At 38.8% G+C, this 26,581-nt stretch overlaps 1 protein-coding gene across 14 annotated transcripts in view; it reads right to left on the bottom strand.

Annotated features, from left to right (window-relative positions):
• REPS2 (RALBP1 associated Eps domain containing 2) overlaps positions 1 to 26,581 on the bottom strand; it is a 274,803-nt gene that overhangs the window by 166,170 nt on the left and 82,052 nt on the right. For 10 of the 14 annotated variants that reach the window (XM_057496022.1, XM_036912894.2, XM_036912895.2 and 7 more), the window contains exons 2-4: positions 15,897 to 16,020; positions 4,267 to 4,415; positions 1,079 to 1,205 (exon numbers count right to left, since the gene is read on the bottom strand). In XM_057496022.1, the coding sequence (XP_057352005.1) occupies positions 1,079 to 1,205; positions 4,267 to 4,415; positions 15,897 to 16,020 (400 nt within the window). The remainder of the gene's footprint in view (positions 1 to 1,078; positions 1,206 to 4,266; positions 4,416 to 15,896; positions 16,021 to 26,581) is intronic. The other 4 variants (XM_057496020.1, XM_036912896.2, XM_036912897.2 and 1 more) reach the window with 1 other exon arrangement.

Raw genomic sequence — 26,581 nt, 5'->3', positions numbered from 1 at the left:
GACTTAATTTCAAATCAGATTTTATATTCACATTCTCACTAATCGTCACAACACCCCTATAGGATACTGTTACTCCATTTTAGAAGAGGACAGGAAATCGTGGTTCAAAACAGTTAAATGGCTTTCCCAATGTCACATAGCTAGTCACATAAATCTACACTTTCACATTCCAATTGAAAGATTTTTCCATTATGCCACACCTGCTTCTCTCTGCAAGACTGCAGCCTCTCTTTAGTCCAGCCTAGCATACATTTTTATATGTGTCCCTCTAGAAGTCACCACTATTTTCAATGCAGCAAAACCTGCAGAAACTGGGTCATTTTCAACCACGGCTCACAAAATAAAAAAAAGGGGAGGAAGCTACAGATATCCAATTCTAGAATACCTTTAATTGGTCATATCTTATAGGAACCTGAGCCTCAGGAGGATAAGATGCTGCAGTGAATTCATGGAGCTTTAAGCACTGCAGCCTAGGCAGCCAACTCTGCAAGTCATCCTCAAAACCAACTAACTTATTTTGCCTCTAACATGGTCAACATAGCAAGCTACCCCACAGCTGGGCACTTCATATACTTCTCAGCAAAATGGTCCCCCTAGCATTTCCCTTATTCTTATTCCCAAACAGAAACTAAATATTTTCACTTATGTGATCAGTCTTTAAAGATTGAATCAACTCTGTTGCTTTTGGTTTGCATAGTTAATATTTTTTATGTAGTTTCATAACAGCAGTTATTATATAAATATGTTTGGTATGTTTGCAGAAAAGGAATAACAATTCCCAAACAATACAAACCCTAAATATGTCATGTTCCTGTGTAATGAAATCTGTGTATGAAGGTTTAAATCATCTAAACCATTGTTTACCAGTCTAAAGATGAACTAGCTTGTAGGACAGGAGACGTGACATTACTAAGATACATTTCGTTCTTTTTTTTTAAACCTGGCTTGAGAGTGTAAAATTAAATTGAGCCACATGTCCAAAGACAGTGGTAATTAAGTCAGGAGATCCAGCAGCTGGTGGCATTGCTGCCTGACAGATGGAGGAGTCTCTAAGACACTGCCTGGGATGGCCTCTTACCTGGATGCATCTGCTCTGTGCTGCTCCGCAGTTTGCTGTAGCCATGGCTCAAGGGTACCCTCTGGTAATGAGGCGGGGAAGAAGGAGGGGAGGCGAGGGGTGACATCGTGGGAGACTGTGTTTCCTGCTTCAAAGAACCAGAGCAGAGTTCAGAGGTGATCACTCCAGAAGCCTGGCACTCTGAGCTGCAGTTATGAAGTATAATGTAACTCTATTGCTGGTGAACTGGCTGATCTAACAAATGGAGGAAATGTTCTCTCAAAAACGTAAATGGCTAAAAAGCAATGTCTGAGGACTCAAAAGTCTCCCAGAGAATAAAGTCTCCCCAGTGCTCAGTTACCTAGATTACTAAAACAAGACTGAAACACTCCTAGTTATTCCAATAATATATTCCTTTGAAAAATTAAAGACATTGATCACATGCATGACTTCATACTCCCCAATCTTGACCTCTTTGTGGATAGATTCCATTTTCATTCATTAATAAAAGCTCCTACTTCTTGGATTTACCACTTATCACATCTTCCAGCAAATGTGAATATTCTTAAAAATTATTTAAAATGCACTACAAGAAGATATGTCAAAGAAATAATCAATCTTCCCATGTTTTCTTCCATCTGCTACTTCTATAGCTTCTCTTCTTCCTTCATAATTACAACCCCTAAGTAGAATTCGTGCCTCATATCAAAATTACCGAGTATCATAATTCTTCCAAGTGGTAAAGATACCTCAAGACAAATGCTGGGCATAGAAGCCACAGGGCATAAATCTGCAAAGAAGTAAAAAGCTAACCTTTTCAAACAATAAGGCTTCTCTCTCACTTACCAACTTTACATCTCCCTGTATGGCCCCGGAAGATGACTGGTTAGCCAGAGACGGGTAAGATTCCTCAAGGGAGGAACAACCTAAGACAGGCACAGTCGCAGGGGGGTCATCAGGAGAGAAATTGGGGATCAACAGAGGTGAGGCTTAGAACCTCACCCCCCCTGTTTTGAGAGAAATCTTCTGCATCCATGGATGTTTTGTTGCCCTTGTCTAGCTTGGATTAATACTTAGTCTATAGGCACACACCTGATCATCTACATTTGCCCTCTTACAGCACTAAACTATGCTTTCTACCTTTATCTTGCATCTACCTACCACTTCAGCATTTTATTAAAAATAATAATAATAATAATAATAAGGGAGAAATGTGGGATTCACATATAAATCAAGTATAAAAATCAAACGAATAATCTCAATAGACCTGACTGTTTATAGTTCCTGATGCGTGATCAAAACCGAAAGTTTCTGTGATGACTGCCCTTGTACTGTTCACCATGTAAGAACTTATTCACTATGTAAGAACTTGTTCACCATGTAAAAACTTGTTCGTTATGCTTCAGAAGATTGGAGACTGTTGAGAACTAGGCTTGGGGTTGATTAATGATTGTGCATTGAGTCCCCTATACAGAATTTTATTGTTGTTAACAACCATATGATCAATAAATATGAGAGATGCCCTCTCAAAAAAAATTATTTAAAATGCTTAATACTAAATATTCTTGGAACTTACTATACCAAAGTAAAATGCTAGCTTTTTTTAAATCTTGAGATATTACAAAACAATTCATTATGGGCAAACCACTCTAACTAATCCACTCCTAAACATTAAGATGGAGCCTTAAGAAGCTGTTATTTGAATCTCACTTCAAGTGTGAACTTTGTGTAGGACACTAGGCAAGGTAAGCAACCTTACTCTGCTTCTGGGTTTCCTCCTCTTTTTTGTTTTAATGCTACCAACAGAACTGGTAACTGGACTACCCAAGTAACAAGAGAACAGTACTTCTTTATCAACACAGAGACTATACAGGTGTTCTTAGTGTAAAAAAAAAGCAATCTGAGATACTGATCAAATACACTTCTTCAAGAAAAACAAATATTTACTTTTAAGTGTGAGCTCACACCCACAGATTGGGTGGGCCTAACATAAACCCAGCCTGAAGAAACAGGATGGCTCCTCAATCTCACAGCCAGGGAATGGGGCCTTGAAATTTCCCAAGGCCTCAACCACCTGGAATAGTGGACCCTTATTACTCTCCAAATGCTGGTAGGAAAACATGTCAAAGAATATTGACTGAAAAATCCTATACTCCTTTTTACATATATCCCTGAAGAGCTAGTTTAAAATGTATCAGAATTATGAAAGCAACAGTATATGGGTTATTGAAGAAGACATGCTACACCTCAGCTATAAATATAAAACGTCTGCAGCAATACCTCATATATCCAGCATTATCAGGGTGAGCCATATAAATTATTTTTCTGACTTAATCCTTTAGTATTCAGTGTAGTTCAAAAACATTTTGATTCATTTTCCTAAAATATAAGAAATTTTTTTGCCTTATAGAATATATTATATTGAATATAATTTGACTTTTCTGCATGATTCAGTGTCTTATTAGAAGTATGGGGTATACCTTAATGCCCTCAGGGTTTACTAAGGTGTAAGGCTATTTACCTCTTCTAGATAGGCTTACTCTGGTATTTTCTACTTTTGTCTACCAACCACCGCCTGACTATTGCAATTAATGGTCTACTTTTAAAAGCCCACCCTCTCCATTCTTGTTCCTAACCTGATAAATGTGTAATAGCAGCATTTCCCAAACATGCTCCCCCCAAAAAGATTCCCTACTCAAAGTTTAGAAAATGCAGATCTCTAGGTCTCTTTCTTACAAGACTTCTCATGGCCTTTAATATGCTCATGTGCACTGTGGATCTCCAAGACTGTAGATTTAGTGCTTCCCTCCAAAATAGGATATGAAGCAGCATTCTCCAAACATATTTAACCACAGAAACATTTTCTCCAGACTTTTTTGGAGAAGACCTATTAAAAACTGTTGGAAGTTACATTTCAAAGAACCCACTTGGAAATGCTGAGTACAGAAATCAAATAAGTGTGCTACATCAGGAGCCTGACTGTAGACACAATTCTACATTAAACTCTAGAGAGCCCATGGGTGGCTCATGGTAATTTCTATTCATTAGTCTCTTTTCCTTGCTACAAGGAAACTTCACTGGCTGACTTCCAAGTCTGTAACTGAACCCCAGATGATGAGATTTGCTGGAAGCTTGACAGCAGACATGAGGTACTGCTACATGAGGTTTCATGTCAGAATCACATGGACATACCTGATCAGACTGTTTACCTGTTTATCTTCATCATCCATTCTTTTGAAGGTATTTTTTTCTGGGATCAAATATGGAATGTGAACTTTAGTCCCATGCAGCTCAGCCAGGTTTCCAAATCGCATGTCACCATCGGTCTTTGACATCACAAAACGAGGCAGTGGCAATTCTTTAGAACCAGAATCAGAGAAGCTCCAATGAGACTACTTTAAGACTGTTAAAGGAGAACCTCGTGGACAAAAGATGAATCACTTTTGAGGAAAAATTCCAGAGCAGTAAATACAGATTAAATTTTTATTTTTATACAGTGAGGACTCCTATATTATTATTATTGTTATGATATATAATAATGTCATAATAGAAAAATGCTTGTTTTACCAAGGTATTCTAGTTTAACATTTTTAAATATTGTCAAATCACTGCAGAACAAATGAAGATTTTGGACTGATCTTCCATTTCAGCCCTTTTAGTACAGCACCAAGAGAAAGGATGTGGTAGTGAGTAAATACAATAAGTAACAAACGTGGCAGGCAAAACTTACACGGTGCTTATTACATGCCAGACACTATATTAAAATCTGCAAATATTAACTCATTTAATCCTCACAACTTGATTTGTTAAGACTATCATTAACCACCTTTCCAATGTGGAAACAGACACAAAAGAGCTAAGTAACATCCCCAAGTGCATGCAGCTCCTCTGTGGCAGAGCTGGCTGTTAACCAGCGCCCACTGCCCCTATTCCTAGGGCAAACTTACTGGATAGAAAGAATAGTTTCCCACCCTATGTCATTCCCTAAGGAATTTTCACACTCAATCAGCAGTTGTGTTTTCATAATGGAATAAGGAAAATGGTATCAAATTAGAGCAATCAGTCCAACGTTCAGCCAGATTCTACTGTGAAAACCATTAGCCACACTCACAATGCTACAAAGAGCTGAAATGCCATAGTCTGCTATATTTACTTCCAAATATCTGACAAAACTACGCTGAAACCAGAAATGATTCTCTGGCACACTTCTCATTCTCAGCACAGCAACTAACACACAATCACACAACACAAAGAACTCCAAAAGTGGGGATAATATTATGGCTTATGCATAATGATTTGCATCTGTATCCATTGTTCAGGAGAATACTCATCAGTGTGCCTTTGCACTTCCATCAGCTCTCTAGTCCAAAAACACAGCTGCTCTTCCAATGATTGATGCTGTGCTAAAGCCAGAAAACATCTTAGCAACAGCAAGCAAGTATCCTAGCTCCCCAGGCAAAGAAGGCCCCTGGCTCTCTAATATCCACATCATGTTTATTTTTAGTTGCTATGTCCACATTTGATTCAAAGAAGTGGGCAAGATGACAAATCCCTGTGTGATCAATCAGCCAAAGGCCCAAGAGACATAAATAGAATAACCAATCTGGAAAATTAAACCAAGACTCATCTCTAAAGAGAGGATGGCCACCATTTTTAATGTTTCCCAACCTTGGCAGCTCTCCAGCACTCAAGGCAGGACTGGACTTCAAAAGAAAATCTAGATTCTCAGTAAATCAAATATAAATTAATCTTATGATTCTCTTCTCAGAAAGGTATTTGTTTCAGCTCAGTCTGCAAAAAGGATCTTAAAAAAAGATGGAACAAGATCACATAAAATAATCTGCAGCCTGATCTACCCACAAGATGACTTAACTTTCAAGCACTACTTGAGGGAAAAAAGAAGTAAAAGCTCAGCATTTGTAAGATCCCCCACCAGTGCTTTACTGGCGTTCAACAGATAACTCCAGGAATAATGGAATACAAACATGGTATGATCAATATCAACTACTCTACTAGGGCTCCCAGCTACCCTTTAGGACACTATCACTTCACACATTCTCCTTCCCTGAATATGGCATTTCTCCAGAACTGTTCACCTGGGAAAGAACGTCTCCCCCAGCCAGCCAGCAAACAGCAAAAGACAAAATACAACTGAATTTCTGTCATACTTTCTTTGGCTATGTGATTTTAAGCAACTCTCACTTAACAGACTTGTAACCATGCATCATAATATTCCTATCATTGGAAATGTTAATTTCCCTTAAGCTACTGCTAGCTTTTAAAAAATGAAACTCTAGTTTGTTAATATTCAATCGAAATATTTTTCCCTAGTACCATATACACCAATAGTGAAACTTCATTAGAAAATTAATAAAGTATTTGCTATCTAGCTATATATGTCAAGCAATCACAGGAGAAGATCCATTTGTAGTAGCTGGTTAGAATCTTTTCCCCCAAATTGAATTAACGCACAGTAAACGAGAGTTTGAATTAAATGTTTACAGGGGCCAAGCAGACAATGAGTACAGCCATCTGAGGCAATAGTTTGTTTCATAATGGTATCTTAGGTTGTAGTCTTTGAACACAGAAACGCATTGTATATTAAATATATTTTCCCTTCCACAAAGAAAACTAGTTTTCCTCCTTTTTTAAACATGTGTCTCTAAAAATTAAGGGAAAACTTCGTTTTTCTAGGTTTGATGGAAACATGAATATAAGAAATAGTTCAATTTCCTCAATCCACTTCAGAAAACATAAATAGTATAAATGAAGTAACAAATGGCAAATCACAAGGGGAAAGGCGGGGCTGGGCAGAGAGACTGTGTCCTATCTAAACTGGCAGCTGCTGTTCACTGTCCTTCAATACTGTCCTTCAATGCTGTCCACTAGAAATATAATGCAAGCCACATACATAATAATAAATTGGATAGTAGGACATTACAAGAAATTTTTTCAAGTGAAAACACCAGTCACAAAAAGACAAGCACTGTATGATATCACTTATATGAGGGCTCACTAGTCAAACTCACAGCAACAGAAAGCAGAATGGTGGTTGCCAGAGGAAGAGGCAATGGGGAGTTGTTTTTTAATGGGTACAGAATTTCCTTTTTGTAAGATGAAAAGCATTCTGAATTTGATCAATAAATATGAGAGATGCCCTCTCAAAAAAAAAAAAAACAAAAGAGCGGCTAATGAACTAAAAAAACAAATTTATATTTGTACTTTTCAGAAGTATCAAGGAGAATATTCTAAGAAATTTTATATAGAAAGATATGGACTGAATAGACTACAATAAAAATAATATTCACTTGCCCAGAATGGACATAAGAGGGCATATACAATTAACACAGCACATTTTAAACAACAATAACAGTAATTCCCATATACTGGAGTCATTAAGAATATGAAAGAAATAATGTATACAAATTAATGTGTTATGTTGTTAGAGTTATACAATTTATTATTGCATTGCTTTGTGAAAATCCTCCATCCATGTAACCAAAAAATACAAAATCCCCTAACAAGGATTGACTAAATAATTGAAATTCAAATACTTGCAATCACATGTATTGGAGAGACATAATTTTTAATTGTGAGAAAAAGGCTAACTGCTAGGTCTTGTGGACAGTTTTCCAGAGTACAAAAATTATTTGGATTAATTTATATTCCTACTGTTAAAGCCCTTAAAACAAGGAAAAAATATCATTAATTCCTACTGGCTAAAATACAAATATCATCTATTAAGTATTAAGAGTAATTTCTTTCCTAAGACCTGTGATGCACCTGAGAATTATATTACCACCATGAATACAACACAATTTTACACTGGCAAAAGAATATATGTCTATACATCTTTCTAGGTGATACCTTGCAAACTCATTTGGTAACTTCCTCAAACTACATTTTGAACTTTTGTAATACCTCTCTCAATTGACAAACTACTTTCTCTATTTTTAATTAGGTTCTTTTAACCATATATACCCTTAATTTCCAGGGTATCCAGAGCAATTCTTGAATAAAAGTAGAGGAAACTGTTGTCTTTATCCCTGCCTAAAGAAACTGATACAAATAAAATGTGATTTAGTTCTATATTAATAAGGTAATATGGTACATTAAATAACCTGTGTTTAGATGTTTCAAGATGTATTTGCACAAAACTACAGTGGAATTGCTTGCACAATTAAAAATTATCCAAAGTAAAAAAAAAAAAAAAAGCATTCTGAAGATGGATGGTGGTGACGGTCACACAACAATCTGAATATACTTAATACCACTGAGCCATACACTGAAAAATGGTTACGATAGTAAATTTTATGTTTTCTTATTATAATTTATTTAATTTTTAAAGTAAAAAAAGTGAAATTTTAATATATTTTAACCCAATGTTATCATTATGGCATGCAATCAGCATAAAAAATTATTAATGAAATAGTTCACATTCTTTTTTCAGACTAAGTCTTCAAACTGCCATGTGTATTTTATCTACATCACAGTTCAGATGTGCCACATTTCAAGTCCTCAGCAGCCACACTAGTTTGGCTACTGGTTACCCTGGCTGGAACAGCACAGCTCTAGCTGATGGCGGCCATGAGGGACTGTGGACCACTGTGGCCAGAAATAAGGATTTTACTAAGAAACATGTTAAATGATGACAACTAATAGATTTCTTTTTAAATTATGTAAAGAGTATTTGTATGGCAGAATAATTTATATAGATCTTAAGGGTACCATTTGAAGAGTTTTGACAAATGTACATATAAACAACAACCAAAATAAGATACATTTACATCACATAGATTTCCCTTCACACCCCTTTCTAGTTAATCCGCTCCCCTTGTCCCACTCGGCAACCTCTAATTTCTAACCCCACAGGTTTCCTCTGCCATTATAGAACTTCCCATCATGGAATTAGACAGTATTTACCCCTGTGATTAGTTTCTTTCACAACATTTTGTCTCTGATAATCATTCAATGCATTGTATGCAGACACAGTTCATGCTTTTAGATTGCTACGGCATAATCCATTTTTATGAATACATTGACATTTTTAATCCATTCTCTTGTGATGAACATTCAGGTGGTTTCCAATTTGAGGCCATTATGAATACAGCTGCTATGAACTTTCTTATAAATGTTTTTTGATGCACATGAATTCATTTATCTGGGGGATATGAACCAAATCTAACCCACTGCCCATTTCTGTACAGCTTGTGGGTTAAGAACAGGTTTTATACTTTTGAATGTTTGAAAAACATCAAAAGAAAGCATGTCATGATGTGAAAATTATATGAAATTCAAATTTCAGTGTCCATGAATAAAGCTTTACTGGAACACTGCCACAGTTGTTTACATATTGTCCAATCTACTTTTACAGTTCAAGAGCAGAGTTGGGTAGTTACAGCAAAGGCCATATGGCTCCCTAGAGTATCTACTATCTAGCCCTTTGCAGGAAAAGTTTGTTGATCCCTGTCTTACACAATGCAATGGTCGAAGTAAGATGTAGCCTTACTAAAACTTAATGAAAAAATAGTTTACACTGCTTGAGTTTTTTATTTAAAATTCAATAATTTAAATTTTCAATTCCTTAGTCACATTAGCCAGATTTCAAGTGCTCAGCAGTCAGGCATCTATGGCTAGTGACTACCATGTTAGATAGCACAGTTCAGATGCTTTTCCAAATGTATGAAAAGAGATTACCTGATTTTATGCCCATTAAAAGGCAGGTACTGTGGATATACCCCTTTCTCCAAGTGAGCAATGTGAAGCTCAAAGAGATTAACTTACCTGAGGGCACACAAAAAGAGATGGAGCAAATGGAGATGGTAGTACAGCATATATACAGTCAATGATTCTGTAACATCTTTCTATGCTGATAGACAGTAACTGCACTAGAGAAGGTAAGGATTTGATAATGTGGGTAACTGCTGAACCACTGTGCTGTACATCTGAAACCAATATAAGATTGTATATCAGTGATACTTCAATTAAAAAAGAGTGATGAAGCAAAAAAGATTCAAAATTAGGCAGTCCTATTGCTGGGGCTCACACCCATAGCTGCTAGGTTATACTGTCTTCCTGAAAACTAAAATATTCTTTGTATTGCAAGTCTGAACAGTCAGCATGAAACTGTAGCATTAAGATCTGGAAAGTGATCTAGAGAAAACCTGCTGGAATATCTATATCTTACAAGTAAGGAACTAAATAAGCCCAGGAAGGCGAGGGCAGGCCTAGTCTTAGTCATGCAGCAATATAATGGGAGAATTATGACCACAACACTCCTGACTACTGGGGCTCCCTTCTCTTCCCACTATTTTTTGTTGCCAATTCATTTATACCAGCTATTTATAGGTTAACAAAAAGCAACGACAATAATATTCTATAATTCCATAGTGAAGCCATTCCCCCACATTTTCCTGAAGTTACTTCGGAAAAAAACATCAGGTCAGTCTTATCAACCCAGATCTGGGTTGGTCAAAGAGTTCTACTTGCCTACCTGCACTAGCCACCAATTAATCTGGAAAAACCTCTTGCCAATTTGGAAATAGGTAGCTATATAGCTAGAGTGGAGATTGGAGATTGGTTTGGGAAGGGTGATCTTGTAATTTTTTTTGGAGGAATGACAGTAAGTTACACTTACCCATGATCAATTTCATAAAAGGGTATTTAACAAAAGGAAAAAAACCTATCTCAGAACTGAATATATTTCATCTCATAAATAACTCACATTTTGTCCTAATTCTTTCTCCTTTCACTATAGACTATGCCAGACTACTATCCAGTCAGGAACCAGTTTGGGGAACACAGGCCTAAAGGCTGGGTGAATCACATTATTGTACTACTGGGGTTCAGAGACTCCCAAAGGGCTATGGAGAGATATCAAGGGGTTTGTCATCTTAGATGAGAAGAAAAGTTGTATCTTTATGCTCCAAATCCCAACCGAAAGTTAGCAGTCCTTTCCATGGTGATCGCAGACAACAAACTGCTTGTAGCATTCATTAGCAGTGCCTGTAACTTTGTCACCCATCCAGATCAGGTATTTTTATGTCATATTACACTTGCTGTAGACATCTTGAAGTATTGCTTGTGCTCATCACTACTTTCAAAGTATAGTAATTATTTAGATCACTGTTAAATCTTTTATTTAATACATTAATAAAAAGGCATGTATATTACTATATAACAATTTTTAACATCTTGATTTTAATTTAAATATAATTGGTTTCCCTTATAATCCTGTGTCTCTGTATGTATTTAAACCATTATTTCAAGAAGGGGTCCATAGACCTCAGACTGCTGAATGGGCCCATCGCACAAGGTGAAGAACCCTACTCTAGACCCTGTCTACAGATTCCCTCAGTTCTCACCCCACCTCACAGCCAGTCCTCAGGAAGAAGAAATGTACAGCAGTTCTCAGGGCAAATGCTCACCCCATGGTTTCCCTGTCAGGGATTCTCTACTGGTCCTCAATCCTGCCCCCACCACTGGCCTTCTGCCCTTCTAAGTCATCCTATGGTTCCACCATTTGTTTAACTGCTCAAACTAAGGTGAGGCTAGAGAGAGGCTTGGTGCCAACATTTAAGGAGGCACTCACTCTCAAGGCCAAGTGCAGAATTGCACTTGCATGGCCCTGACAGTGAGTGCCCCTTAAATTATGCATACTAAGCGCCTCTTGCCTCACCCCATTACAGGTCCTGGTATAACCAAATATGTGCTCATCAGAGTTTAAGCACAGCTCTTGAAAATGCTCCACTGGACTTTCATCAGAAATCACTCTCAACCTTGGCTCCACATAAGAATCACCTGGGAAGCTCTTAAAAATCCTGATGCTCAGGCTATACTCCAGACTAAATGAGATTTTTCAGAGAGGGGGGTGGTAGGCACATGTATTTTTTATTTTGCATGTAAAGCTCTCCAGGTGATTCTCAAGTACAGATGAGTCAGGGAACCAGGGCCTGAAAAAGATGACTTTACTGTAAGTGTCCCTCAGGAGTTCAAGGTGAATCTCAGTTCCAACTGTTTGAGCTTAAAGATGGACAAAGGATTAAATCTCACTCCCTACGCATGCACATTCACCTCTTCATTCATCCAATCATTCAAAACTTGCCCTGAATGCCTACAATGCCCGACAGCACAGGCGTTACCAGATCCTCCTCCCTTCTCCTTAGAGAAGCTTGTAGACTAGTGAGGGAGACAGACAAACATCAGTGAAACCTGTAAAGGAGTATTTACAAACTGATGAAAGTGCTAAAAGGAGCAGGTGCTGAAAGAGAATAAAGTAGGGAAGAGATTGTCACACAGAAGCACTATCTAATAGGCCCATCTAAGGATTACCTAACTCCTTAGAGGTATGTACTGTTTTGACTTACTATTTACTCTTTATTGGGCATTTTACAATGCTGAAAGGGTAGATATTAACTTGCAGAAAATGGTTAACAACTAATTCTTGCCTAATAGCAATGCAAACTAATTCCATCTTAGAAAACAGTACAGTAAGTTACAGTTTTACTGCTCTACAGGGCATTCATCAATTTTATATGTAATTTAGCAATCTGATTCCAGCAGTCTTTCTTTCCATTGACTATAAATACTTCTGACTCTCCTATACTTCCTTAAACCAGCTTTACTATTTGCTGGTTCCTTCATTAATAAATTAATTTGACAGGATCTATTTTAGACAGGATGGTGGGGACAGTCTATGAATCCTGAATGATGAGGAGGAGCAAACAGCTGTGGGAAGGAGGAGGAAGAACAGACCACTAGGAACCCAAGACCTTGAGACAATGTGGTCTTTCCTGCAGCAGGAAAGAGATGGCCCAGAAACGGCCAGACGGTCAGTGAGGCTGGGGGACAGATTATGAGGAAGGGTGAGAGGTGTGAAGAGAGGATGGAGAAGTCGGCAGAGACTAGTTTATGCAAGCCCTACAGATCAGTGTAGGGCTTTAAATTTGGAACTACACATGACAAGCAAATTGCTGGAGGGTTTTTAGGAGGAGGATAAATGATCTGATAGGATTTCTAAAAAGACCACACTTGCTACTGTGTGGGAAAAAAGACAAGAGTAGAGAAGAGAGTTGGCCAAGAAAACAATGACAAAACCATTGTGGTATCCAGGTGAGTGGCTGAAGGGGGCCTGGTGTAGCAGGGGCAGGGAGCAGAAATGGAGGGAGCAGGCAAGGAGACTGAAGCTACATTGCCAGGACTTTTGAAGGATTATATGAGGGAGTGAGGGAAAAGGGCGAATATCAAGAATGACTTCTAGGTTCCCAGCTTGAGCAACTGTAGAAAGTGGTGGCATTTACCAAAATGGAAAAGGCCAGGGGGTTAGAGGTTAACACAGACATACACACAAGCACATGCCATTCATGATGTAAGGGTGGACTCACAACTCCCAGGCTGTGATGGGGCTACCACAGCCTTTCAGGTTATGTTCTCACACAGTATTTGGCCTTTAAAGTTTATGTCATCAAGCATTAAGGTAATGGATTTCAAGCAACAAATTGGAAAATTCCAAGGAGCAGCTCAAAGTCTGGCCCAATCTTGCCCTCATTCTTACTCAACATACGCTGACTGCAAATAACTTTTACTTAATGAATCTGTAAGGGAAGGAAGAAAATTCAGAATTAACTCTGAGTATACTGAAAGCTTCAGAGGGAGAAAGTAGCATCAGGATTCATAAAATACAACTGAGAAAGCCTTATGTTTGTGAAAAAATATTAATCCTTTACACAAGTGATAATTTAGACAATCCTTTCCCCCTCCTCCTGGAAATTAAGTCATAGATATGGGCACAAATCAGGTAAAGGACTTCAGTCTAACCTAAAATAAGCAACAAAAGTGTCAGAAGTTATTCTTATACACAACAAAGCAGCTCTAACTTTCCCAGAAAATAAAGTTGGAAGTTACTACAATAAAGCTTAATGGCCATTTACAATGGAATGGAAACAATCAGTACCTACCACAAATCCAAAATCAATGTGATGTAACTTTAATCACAGAAAGTGACTTACAGCAGTGACTGCTGTCTTGCAGAAATAAACCCCAAACTTGTCACTGAAAGAAAGCTCCATCAAGTCACCTATCTAAGGAACCAAATTATGTAATACCAGGGGGTGCCTTTGGGGCCAGATTTTTACCTCATTTGGAAAATATTCCATGATTACAGATTATAAGTCACCACCTTAATAAACATAAGAATAATCAAAAAGAGACTACTTTGCATGGCAATGCAGAGCATGGGAAATGGAAGCTGAGCTTCTGGATCCAACTCTACTAATCTTGCATCCTTAGGCAAGTTACTCAACTCCCCTAAAATTCAAATTCCACATCTGTAAAAGAGGGATAACAACAGTAGCACAGAAGAGACGTCCAGTCCATAACCAGTTCTCCGCTCCTTGCAGGTGCACATGAGAGAATTACATCTCCCCCAGTCGGCTCTGCCATTCAGTGGATCCATGTGACAAGTTCTGGCCAGTGCACTGTGAGCAGCAGTAATGTGAGTCACATCCAGGCCAAAGCATTTAACTGCTGGGGTGAGAAACTATTTCTCTGTTATGACAATTATGGGAACAGGTGCTATGTTGGAGGGGCCATAAGATAAAGCAGCCAGGATCATAGAGCCAACACTTGGAGGACAGATGCCCTAGAGGGTCACCCTGACCTACTATAAAGCAGGGAGCAAACCACTGTTTGGTTAAGGCACTGAGATTTCCATGGCATTTGGTATCACAGCTAATCCTAGGGAATGCAAACTTAACACAAATAATTAATTTAGTAGGATGCTGTGAAGACTAAATGAGATGGTGCCTGGCACACACTAAGCCTTTAATAATGATTAGCAGGATGATAGCAGCTCCCAATGATTAGTGCAAAAGGGCTTTCTTTCCCCTAGACAAGCTAACCAGAATCTTCTCAGGTATTTGGAATTGTCTTACAAGGTTACCATAGACTAACCATAAATCCTGAACCCTCTTCAAGGTCTACCAGGGACTTCACAGGACAGGCATGAACAGCTGAATGGTTTTTATCTTAAAATGAGGGAAAGGAGAGGTTCTGCATAGCCATATGGACATGTGAAAGCAATCTGTTTCAGAGTGAATGAACAGAGAACATCAGCACATCCCCTGAATAATCTCCTTCCCCATACAGATTTGTAAAGTCAACAATGAGGCAGTACAAATGATGCTAAGCGTTTGGGGCTTTGCTTTTTGTTCAGTTGTGGAAAGTGTTCAAGTATACAGTGGGTTTGAGGGTAAGGATGGCAAGATAAGGGCATATTAAATCAAAACTTTAAGAAGATAAATTCATTCTACCACAATTGTGGAAGCCTCAAAGTACTCCATAATCATCAGAATAGAACTTCTAAAACTGCAGAGTTAAAGGATGATCATATCAGAAGTGACTGGCAGGGACAGGAGGGAGAGAAAAGAAGCAGTTCCACTCAAACTCTCTGAGTTACTTGTCCCCTTGTTCCTAACAGAGCCTTAAATGACATTACAGATTCCTCAAGTGGAAAATTAAACTGATTGTTATTATTTTGCCACAGGTTCTGAATTGCTGTCCCTATCTATTCCTGCTAAAGAACAAAATCTATTTTAACTTCAAGTCAGTTAAAAAAGGAACTAATCTCAGGTCACTCTCTAATTTGGTTCCCATTTAAAAAAGAGAAAAAGAAACTAAGATACCTGCTAAGTTTTCTTACCTTATTTCACAGAAGAGTTGGAAGAAGAAAACAAGAAATCCCATAAATGCTTATAGAACAGGGCTTAAGCCCACTAAAAATGGGTCTCATAAGCAAGAAATCTGTCATGAACAGTAAAATGTATAAATGGGAGATACTTACCACATTTAATACTCTCTATCCGCACAGGGAGGCCAGACTGCGCTGCAGCAATTAATTTCAAGGCAACGTAAAACTGTGTTGGACCAAAATAACCAACCCGCTTTGCACCACACAGTTCTGTGATCTGAAAACAGACAAGAAAGACGATGCTGAAAACCCCATTTCATAACAGGAAAATGAGACAAGAGATATTATGAAATCTCAAGAATTTCACAGTGTAGCTAACCAAAAAGTCCCTGGAGAACCTATGTGTACACACTGGTTGGTTTCTTTTTCCTCCAGTTTATAGGGAGGCTTTCAATTCAGATAATTAAATTCTACCTACTCAGGATGTTTCAGGACTGGGTGATTATTCCTCCTCTTTAAAGATAAAAATAAAGGTGACAAAGGATAGCTGTAACTCTTCTTACAAAAGAGAGTGAATTGTCCCGGGGGTGGATTCTAATGTACAAACTCTAGAAAGTCACTGAGGTGAAAAGAGAAAAAAAGAGAACAGATTAGTCATTATCACTACATGTGGATTTTCCTAGTCGATCAAAACTAAAAGGGAATTAATTATTTTTAAAGGTCTCAGGCAACATCATTTCATAAGCATTAAAATTACATCTTGAGTGCTCATTTCAAGAAAGTACTATACACAAAAATATTTTCAAGATATTACAATCTTTTAGACCTCAAACTAACACATATCCTGTTGGTAGTTTAAAAGTAAATATTCATGACTTTTTAAAAGTTATTTCAAAGTAACAGAGACTCAAAAGTCCAAATAACAGTAAGTAGACTGAAGAACTAAAAAGCACCCCCCACTTCCTATGCCCCAGAGGAAAACACATATTCTTCTAGAAATGTTCTATGCATATATATAGCACACACCTGTGTTTTTCCTGTTGTTTATTCAGTAGTTGATACAAATAGAATGGCACATACTATTCTGCAACTTGTTTTTCATTTAACATTGTCCCTGGAATATTTTTCTCTATCACAACAGTTCAAGTTACCTCATTGTCTTAACAACTGCATAATATTCTGCTATACACTGTGGGGTTATTTTTTTAGTTGGTCCTTATAGATAGGCTTTTAGATTTCCAATAACTAAATATTAGAAGCACTTTCAGAACAAACTATAATAGCCACTAATTAATCTTAAGAAAATTTCCATAAAATTTCAACTGGGATGTCAACAAAAAATGGTGAAATAAGGGCCTCCCAAAACTCCTCCATCAAAGCAATGAGAAAACCAACTAAAATGGACAAAACTCTGGGAATGAAAGGCTTGGAGCAATCCAGGGAGCATTTATTCAAGAAAAACCACTCAGTCGCAGGAAGGACATCAAGCTTTGCACCCTTTTAACTGGCCTTACTCCCAGGCCACAACCCCAACTGTGAGCATGTTCACTGTGATAGCAGTTATCCCCAGCCTGCAGTCACAGGGACACAAGCAGCCTGGCAGCCATGGGAGGGGTCAGGACAAGGCTGGGCTTCTTGGATATGTAACTAGTGTTCATCAAACTGGGTAGTTCTCAACCATTGTTTCTTCAAATATTTTTCTGTCCCTTTCTCTCACTTCTCTTTTGCTACTTGTAGTATTTCCAGTAGCCTGTGGTCTACCTCCCCTAGCCCTAGACTAGGATCTAGGGATGGAGGGAGAGAGTCCTGACTTCTTGGCTGTACCCACCAGGAGCAGAGCTTCCACCATACAGAACTAGTGAGATAAGGGAGGGAAGCTGCTCATGGCTCAAATGCTGCAGACTCATTGTTCTTACCAAGCCTTAGTAGATTTTCCTGAATATTTCTCCATTTGTTGTTATGTCCTCAGGTCAGTTTCCAATGACTTTAACTGATTGTTTTTTACAATCACTGGAAAGAGGATCTGCTGAGTTTCTCACACTGCCATTTCAAAAGTCTCAACCCACCTCAGATTCATTTTTAAGTGGAGAAGCTGCAGGGCATTATGGCAAAAGGAACAGCCCTTGGAGTAAATGACTTGGGTGTGAATCCTAACCCCAGCACTAATTAGCTGTTTGTATAACCTGAGGCAACTTCTTATTAACTCCCTGAGCCTGGGTCTCCCCATAGTGTAAACAGGGATAATGGTCCTCACCTCCTGAGTGCTAGCTAGAGCAGCAGGGCTGCCAGCAGTGGCCATTCAAGTAACGCATCACTGTCTAGTTTACTGGTCTACTTGTCTTATTTTGTTCCCACTCCAGCTGCTTATTAGAATAACCTGAGGAACTCTTGAAAAACACAATACCTAGGATTCACACCCAAAGATTCTGCTCTATTTGGTCAGTGGTGTGGCCCAGGTATGGGTATTTTTGTAAAGCTCTGAGGGTAATTCTAAGGTGTAGCCAAGGTTGAGAATCCCTGTCTTTGATCTCATTCTCTCTCCAGGCTTCAATTACCATCCAAATAATCACCAAAGCTCGCTTTCCAAATTAAACATCTCAGACATTCCATGCACTTTTCCAAAACCCTACAGGACACCTATACATGGATACCCTAAGCCATCTCAGACATACCATAAATCTCACTCATTTGCCCCTCCCCACATGTCCTTGAACCTGCTCATCCTGCAGCAGCCCTCACCTCAGTTGTTGACATCAACCATTCCACATCCCAAATCAGAAACACTATCTTCAACACTAATCATACCTACCTAGTTGATTCTCCCACAGAACCACCTCCCAAATGAAGGCTACTTCTCTTTTGCCAGTGCCTTAATCCTTCCTAGTATGTTTCTTGGCTATCATGACAAGCTTTAGTTCACATATTTAACTGTATAGGGACAGATTTCTTTTTTAACTTTTTTTAAATTTCATTCCACTAGTTGCTGTCGTACTCTCAACTACAAAGAGGGTAGGCACTAATCCTGAGAGAAGCAAAGAACACTTGAGACTGACTTTCAGGTAACAGTGTGTCACTTTTCCTCAAGCAAGCAAGTGGGCATCATATACTTATCAGAATTTGTTTCTAGAAGAAATGTTGCTCTCTGAAATGTAAACCATTTTTCTACTAATTTATATATTTTATCGAAGTATAATATTCATATAGAAAAGCATAATATACATACACAAAAGGACACAATCATAAGTGTAGAGTGTATAGTTAGGTTGGTTTTCATAAATGGAATACAACTACATAACTAGCACACAGATCAAGAAATAAAACATTACAAGCCTTCTAGAAGCCTGCTTTGTAGCTCCTTTCAATCACTACCCACATACCATTTTCTGAACATCTAAAACCACAGATTAGTCTTGCCTGTTTCTAAACTTATACAAATGGAATTACAGACTATGTATCTTCATGTCTGGCTTCTTTGTTCAATTTTTTTGTGTCAATATACCACAAATTATTTATTCTTCTGCCACTGGACATTTGGATGATGTCCAGTTTGGGTCTACTGTGAATAGTGCTGCTATAATACCCTTGACAAACCTTGTTAACACATGTGGAATGGAATACACTGGAGTGAGATACACTTCTCTTTGGTTTACACCTAAGAGTAGAGTATCTGGTTTACCAGATATATATACATTCAGCTTTGGTAGAGATGACCACATTGCCACCATCAGTGCTGGAGACTTCAGACTGCTCCACATCCTGGCCAACACTTGGTACCTTTTGGCTTTTTCATTTTCACCATTCTGACGGGAGTGCGGTAGTATCCCACTGTAGTTTTAGTTTGCATTTCTCTAAGAACTATGAAGTTTAGCACCTTTTCATATGATCAGAGGTATTATGATTCTGAGACCAATTCCAACATATTGGCGGGGGTGGGGTGGGGGTAGAAATTCCAAGAACTTCTCCAGACACCAACTGAGTGTCCTACAATTCAACTCAATTCTGACACTATCTGCCCAGACACAGCATTAGATTCCACAGGTTGAGGACTCAGACCTAACAAGACTGCCCCCTCCACATCCCCACTTCAGATGCAACCTTTGCTTTTGACCAACCGGCTACAGGAAGTTTCAATAACCCTCCTCCTTGGGCTTCAGACACCAATTGTAAATCCAGGGTATTACCTGTACTTCTGACCAACTGATTATAAATCAGAGGCTCCCATGACTATCTCCTCAGGTTCAATTAGTTGATTAGAGCAACTCACAGAACTCAGAGAAACATTTTACTTACTGGATTACCAGTTTATTATTATAAAACGATGTCACTCAGGAACAGTCAGATAGAGCAAGGCATGGTGGAGAAAGCTGACAATACTGTTCTCATGCTTAACAATATCTCAGCCTAGATCCCCATCACCCTCAAGACAAAACCCAGCCTCTTTAGTATGGCATTAAAAGTCCCTTCACAACCTGACCCTGAAAAACTTTTCTAGTTGTAGTTTCTTAACAGATACACACACATGCAAGCACACACCTAATTCCATAGCTGCAATCAGCTTCTCCCACTTTCCCAAATACATCTTGCCCTTTTACATCCTGTATCTGGTGCACACAGTGCAGAACATAGGACACTAAATAGCCTTCAAGTCAAGGTTGGTTTTTAATGAAGAAACTAATTTATTTTATGACTTTGGGCAAATTAATCTCACTTGCCTGAAACCTAGTATCCTCATATGTAAAACAGAGATACTGCCTCCCTCACAGGACTACTGTGAGGAAAAAAATTAAGTAACATACTAAATGAACTTAATGCAATGCTTAGCAATGTTCAAAAATTGTTGGGTTCCATTCCATTTCCCGGGAAGTAGAACAGCCTCCCTCCCCACTATATTTAATTCAAATGTTATTTCTCTGTAGCTCCTTCCCAAGTCTGCAGGCATATTTTCCCAGTGTATTCTAGGACTACTCAAATGTCTGTAAGTGTCCATCACATGATATGTCTTGGATTGGATTCCAAATAAAAGGGGGAGAAGAGTAAGTGGGAACATGGGTGAAAGCAGCATGACCAAGAGTTGAGAATTACTGAAGCTGGGTGATGGGCCCATGAGGGGTCATCATCCTACTCTATACTTATGTATACATTTGAAATTCTCCATATTCAAGCTTTTTAATGTCTTTTTCAGCACTTAACACATTAAAATTATCTATTCACCTCTGCCTCAATTAAAGTGTCTTCTCTCCAAGGGCAAGGGTAACTTCATTTTATCTCCTAGCATAAGGAGGCAACCCACGATACTGTCAAAAAATTCTCAACCAAGTAAATGAACCACCCCTCATGAATAAAATGGACCTGAGTGTTACAATACATCCCTTATTGTGAATAAATTACCAATCTTCAGATACAGGCTGTACGTGGAAAAAACACCAACAGTGTCAATGTAGTTTCAACATCAAAAAAGCTGTCTTACAGAATAGTTTCTAATATTAAGAAATTATAATCCCTGGTATGCTAACAACTTAACCACTACATTTCAGTCAGTGTTAATATAGCATCGAGTTAACCTTCAGTTATTCCTTTACCATAACTAGCACATAGAACTGGAAAGCTCTTAACTGATGGTAACTGAAATTGCTGCTAAAACATTCACGATGGTACTTTGAGACTAACCCCCAAATCTGACATTAGTAAACCACCTTATTTACTTTGGAATCTGTCCTTTGGTCCTATTTATCACTAGAACCACAGCTTTATAACCAAGGTAGCATATACACACATAAATGAGGTAAGCCCACAGGTCACTTTTCTTGCTCTTTGTGCACCAAACCTCCAAGAGACCTGCCAAAAACTTTCTGAAATAGTCAAGCCACAAGATTAAGTCATTACAAGCTGTTAGAACTTACGAATGGAGCCTCATAAGCCTGAGATTTCTCAATCCAAAAAACAGGTTAATTTTGTAAGGCTTTTTTTTTATTGAGGTTCAAAACATTCTAAGTCTAAATTAATTCTTCATGGAAACACTCTAAGTCATGGGTAGAAATGTTTTAATGCATTCTAAAGAAAACAAAGTGGTGCTTTATTCCAGACACTCAATTAGCAGGAGGTATTTTATATAAATGCTCCTTTTAACAGGCCCAAGTTGCCAAGCTTTTCTCAAAATAAAGAAAAAGTCAAAGGGTTCCACTCTTCTTTAGTCTAAACTCCAAACCTGTAACACTCTCAGCTGGATCTCAGGTTACACATTGTGCAAATTTCTGATACAGAACAAGAATCTATGGACTAGTGTTTGTTTTCTCAGGTGAAAGGCAAGGGGTGAAAAAAAACGGAATGGATGAAATCAACTTCCTTACAGCTTACAGATGTACACTAAACTGTCGGGGTGCTGGATACAAATCAGAAAAATTCACTGACCATTTGGGAGGAATCTGGACGATGTTCTGGAAGACTGAAGCCCACTAAAATAGCTTCCCTCCTACCTAATTCTGAAAGATTAAGTGACTGTGCTGAGTAATCAATCCTCACATGTTCCAGTTTGCCTGAAATAATTCTTTCTTTCCAAACTGAAATGTAATAAATTCTCAGAACTGTTCAATGGTTTGAATAAGCTTTCTCTTTCAAGCACTTTCAAGGCTTCCTTACAAAGATTTAAAATTTTTAAAAGAGAGGGACTGGAAGAATTCTACAGGAACACCAGTGGACCCGTTTTCCATTTTCTCACCACTGCAGCTGGCCAAGTCCAGATTCTTGGCTTACTCATTGACTGCTTTCAAGTCCTGCTCCCAGACTCATGCAACTTCACACACCACCACCACATTCCCTCCATTATACCCTAACAAACAAGATCACCCCAACTCAAACAGGTTTGCAGGGCTCCTCATTCCCTTTCCTGTAAAACCCAGTCTCCTGAGCATGACTGTTGAGGCCCATTTGGCCCACACTACCTGACAACCCCATGTCTGTTTCCTCCCCACTTTGCATCTAAGGCTTCAGCCACTCCAAATGCCAACCAGTCTCAACACATGAAAGCCATTCAGGCCTCTGGGCACCTGGTACATCCTCGTCCTGGAAACTGGATATCTCTCCACTTCTTTACCCACCAGCCTCATTCTTCAAATCATCTCAAAACCAACCTTATTTTGGCAACCTTAAATCCCTCCGCAAGGTGTGTTTTCTGCATCCCCATCATCCTTTTCACTAGCTATCACATCACTAGCCTTGTTAATATAGCAAAATTGGTATTTTGGTCATTGTCTCCACTGTCGCCCATCTCCTTCCCCTACCCTTCAAGTGTCCAGCAAAAGGCAAAGGAATATATATATCTATCATTTTGTACCCCCCAGGACTCATACTTCACAATGCTTGCCATTTATTCAATTACTCAGTGAATGCTGAATTAACTGGTTTTCACAGCCTGTAGTAGCAGAACCCTTCTTCTTTCTCTCATCTCATAATTACTTTACAAGTAGCTGCTAAATTGGCTTCAGTCATCTCATACTGCATAGCCATAAGAGTTCCTGCAGGAGTATAACAGAACATTAATTTCTCTGTTCCCTCCCTGCTCATCTAGGAGGGACAGGTTAGGGTCAAAGTAGGAGGAAAGGCCTCTGCCATGCCTCACCCTGCTCCTCTGCCCGGGGGGTCCAGAACCTCCCAGTGGTGCTCGAGCCACTCAGCACTCTGGAGATGGGCTGCAGGCTGCTTTCTCCATGCTCCCCCAACACAGCATACCCCAGGGGAGGTCAGGCTCCAAAGCAGGCACCCTCAGCAACAGAGCTAGTGAGGAGAATGTGAAGTACATGCTTATGAATTGTACCTCAGCCTCTCAGTAAACAGCTAAAGAGACAGGTCAACTATCCTGGGATTTCCTTTCTTATTTTTTTATACATTCAAAAAATCAAGGGGGACTTTCAGTCCAGAGCAACCTGGGTGAGCCACCCAAGAAAACATAAACCCCATATCCAATTAACCAAAATTAGGTTGGTATAATGCCTAAGTCAAACCACCACACTGTTAAAGACAGAATAGAGAGAACAGCCTTCTAACACCTAAAAGTACACATCAGTTTAAAATATATTGGGCCCCTCCCCAGTGAAGGCATCGTGCTCAGTGTTTTGCTAGGAAGTGAGCGGCGCTAAACAAAACTTTTTATTTTTTCTCTCTCATTCCCTCCCCTCTATCCCTCTCCTACCTCCCCACTCCTAAATACTTTATTATTCACCTCTCAAGAACAGGGATATTCTACACCATCCCACCATCATCACCACACCTCAGGAAATGCACATTAATATTACCATACAACATATGGTCCCATACTCACATTTCCTCAACTGGCCTATGGAAGTGGATTTTCTTTTTCCAATCCAGGATTTAATTAATGTTCACGCATTACATTTTTATTTTATGTCTCCTTAGTCTTCTCCTAATCTAGAATAATCCCCTCAGTTCCTCAAGACACTGAATCCTTTCCTGCATTCAAATAGTTGTCCTACAGAACATTCCACATTTTGGATTCGTCTGTTTCCTTGTGGTAACATTCAAGTCAAACTTTTCTGGCAAGAACACCACATAGGTGATGTAGTGAGAGATACACATCAGTGAAGTGTACATGATGTCAGAACATCCCACCATCGATCGCCAAGCTTAGCCATTTGGTTAAGGTGATGACAGGAGATCTCTTCACTGCAAAAACATGTTTTCACACGGTACTTCGAGACCACGTAAATAATCCATCCCTTGACAAACTGCCTTTTGAATCTGTTAAATACTAATTCTAAGTCAGTCTAACTAAATTACATCAGCATCTACAGAACTGGAATTCTAATGCAAAATCACAACAAAGATGGGGATCATATTTATTCCATGAGATAAGTACTATTACCTCTACTTTAAGTACAAATAAACACCATAACTCAGAAAGTTAAGTGATATATTCAAGGTCACAAGTTCAGAGCCAGTACTCAAACCTCCATATGCCTGGGTCCAATGTGCATGGTCTTTCCATTATTTCAGGATTGGAAAACTAATGCTCATGGGCCACATCCAGCCCACTGCCTGGTTTTGTATGCCCCATGAGCCAAGAATGGTTTTTACAGATGACCATTTGCAGTCAATTTGATGCTAGGGAACACTTACTTTAAATTCCATTAGGTAAAATGTTAGCCCAAAGACAAGAATTCCATGCTTACTAATAGATCAGTTATTACAAAAAAAATTGTACTTAATTATGATTTTATTTTGAATATTTTCAATAGTAAGTTCATGAATGTTTTTTTCTCTCTTATTATGTACCTCTCTAAATCCTCAATTTTGCCTCTTGGCCTACAAAGTCTAAAATATTTACTGTCAGGCTCTTCACAGAAAGAGTTACCATGCCCTTCCAACATGACACTGCATCCCCTGAGCTATACTTTATATCCTTGCAGATACCCTTAATAGCCATGCAGAAAGAGTTCTCTTGAAATACATCAGCTACAAGACATGAATTCCAACTTAAAGACTCAACACTTGGCAACAGGAGAGCACACATGCATCCCCCCCCGTTTTCCACCCATTTATGTACTGTACATTTGTTTAAATTTTTCAGAAGCTTTTGAACAAGGGCTTCCTACATTACTACAAACTTCCACAGCAACCAATTGGAGCAACTGGATGCCACATTTCAGGTATGAGCAAAATCTATGCAATAAATCACAAGCTAAAAGTAATATTCTGCTTTGTTTCAGCTTTAATGAGGTATAACTAACAGACAAAATTGTAAGATTTTGAGTGAACAGTATGATAATTTCATATGCATACACATTGTGAAAGGATTCCATTGAGTTATTTAACACATTCATATTCTCATTTTTTGTGTGTGAGAACACTTAAATTCTACTGTGGGTACAATTGTAATATTCCAGAATCTCTCCCCTGGCTTTAGTGCATCTGCATATCAACAGGTGTTCCTAAGGGGGGGAGAGCAATAGTTCATCTCCATATCAGTGGATAATTAACTGGGCAACCGAGGGCTTATCTGAACCTGAGAGATTGGGTGGAGGCTTCGCTTGCTTCAGCGAGAGCAGGAAAGAGATGGCCCCCCAGACTGCAGTTTCTAAGCAATAAACGGGTTTTAAACTTTATTTCTCCCTTTGACTGATTTCAGTTTTAGAGGTATTTTGCCCTGGGATTTCCTCTCCCAGGGCAAATCTTTTAGCAAATCAACTTTCTTAGCAAATTTCAAATGTACTATACAGTTATATCAACTAGTCACCATGCTATACATTAGACCCTCAGACTTTATTCATCTTAACTGAAAGTTTGTACCCTTTTATAAGCCTCTCCCCATTCTCCCCACCCCCAGCCCCTGGCAACCACAATTCGACTCTGTTTCTATGCGTTTGACTTTTTTTTTCTTTTTTTAGATTCCACATATAAGTGATACCATGCAGTATCTACCATTCTCTGTCTGGCTTATTTCACTTATTTGCTTTTTATTTTTAAAGGGAAAAGGTGTTCTAAATCTTCATAACCATTGTCTGAGAACTTCCTTATGCATTTGTGAACACATCATGATTCAAGACACCCCCAATGTGTAAGCTACTCCCAAAGTGCAAATCAATTGTGGAAGCTACATTCTATTTTCGATCCCCCAAGATGCCATTTAATTTAGGACTAGAGATACTGTATGCCAGGTCCAGCCTAGATACTAAATATAGGCCCTATTGGCAGGTTATGGCCCAGATCCAGTTTGCCAGCATTCTTGGCCCAAGGCTCAAAACTCACCCCAACAGAGGGGAAGACCCAGCCTCCCACTCTGGATCAGATGAGATATGAATGGGGAAAAGACTGGGCAAAAAAAATCA

Source organism: Manis pentadactyla, chromosome X, assembly GCF_030020395.1.
Source record: "Manis pentadactyla isolate mManPen7 chromosome X, mManPen7.hap1, whole genome shotgun sequence".
NCBI classification, from domain to species: Eukaryota; Metazoa; Chordata; class Mammalia; order Pholidota; family Manidae; genus Manis; species Manis pentadactyla.
This window is presented reverse-complemented; position numbering and strand designations above follow the sequence as displayed.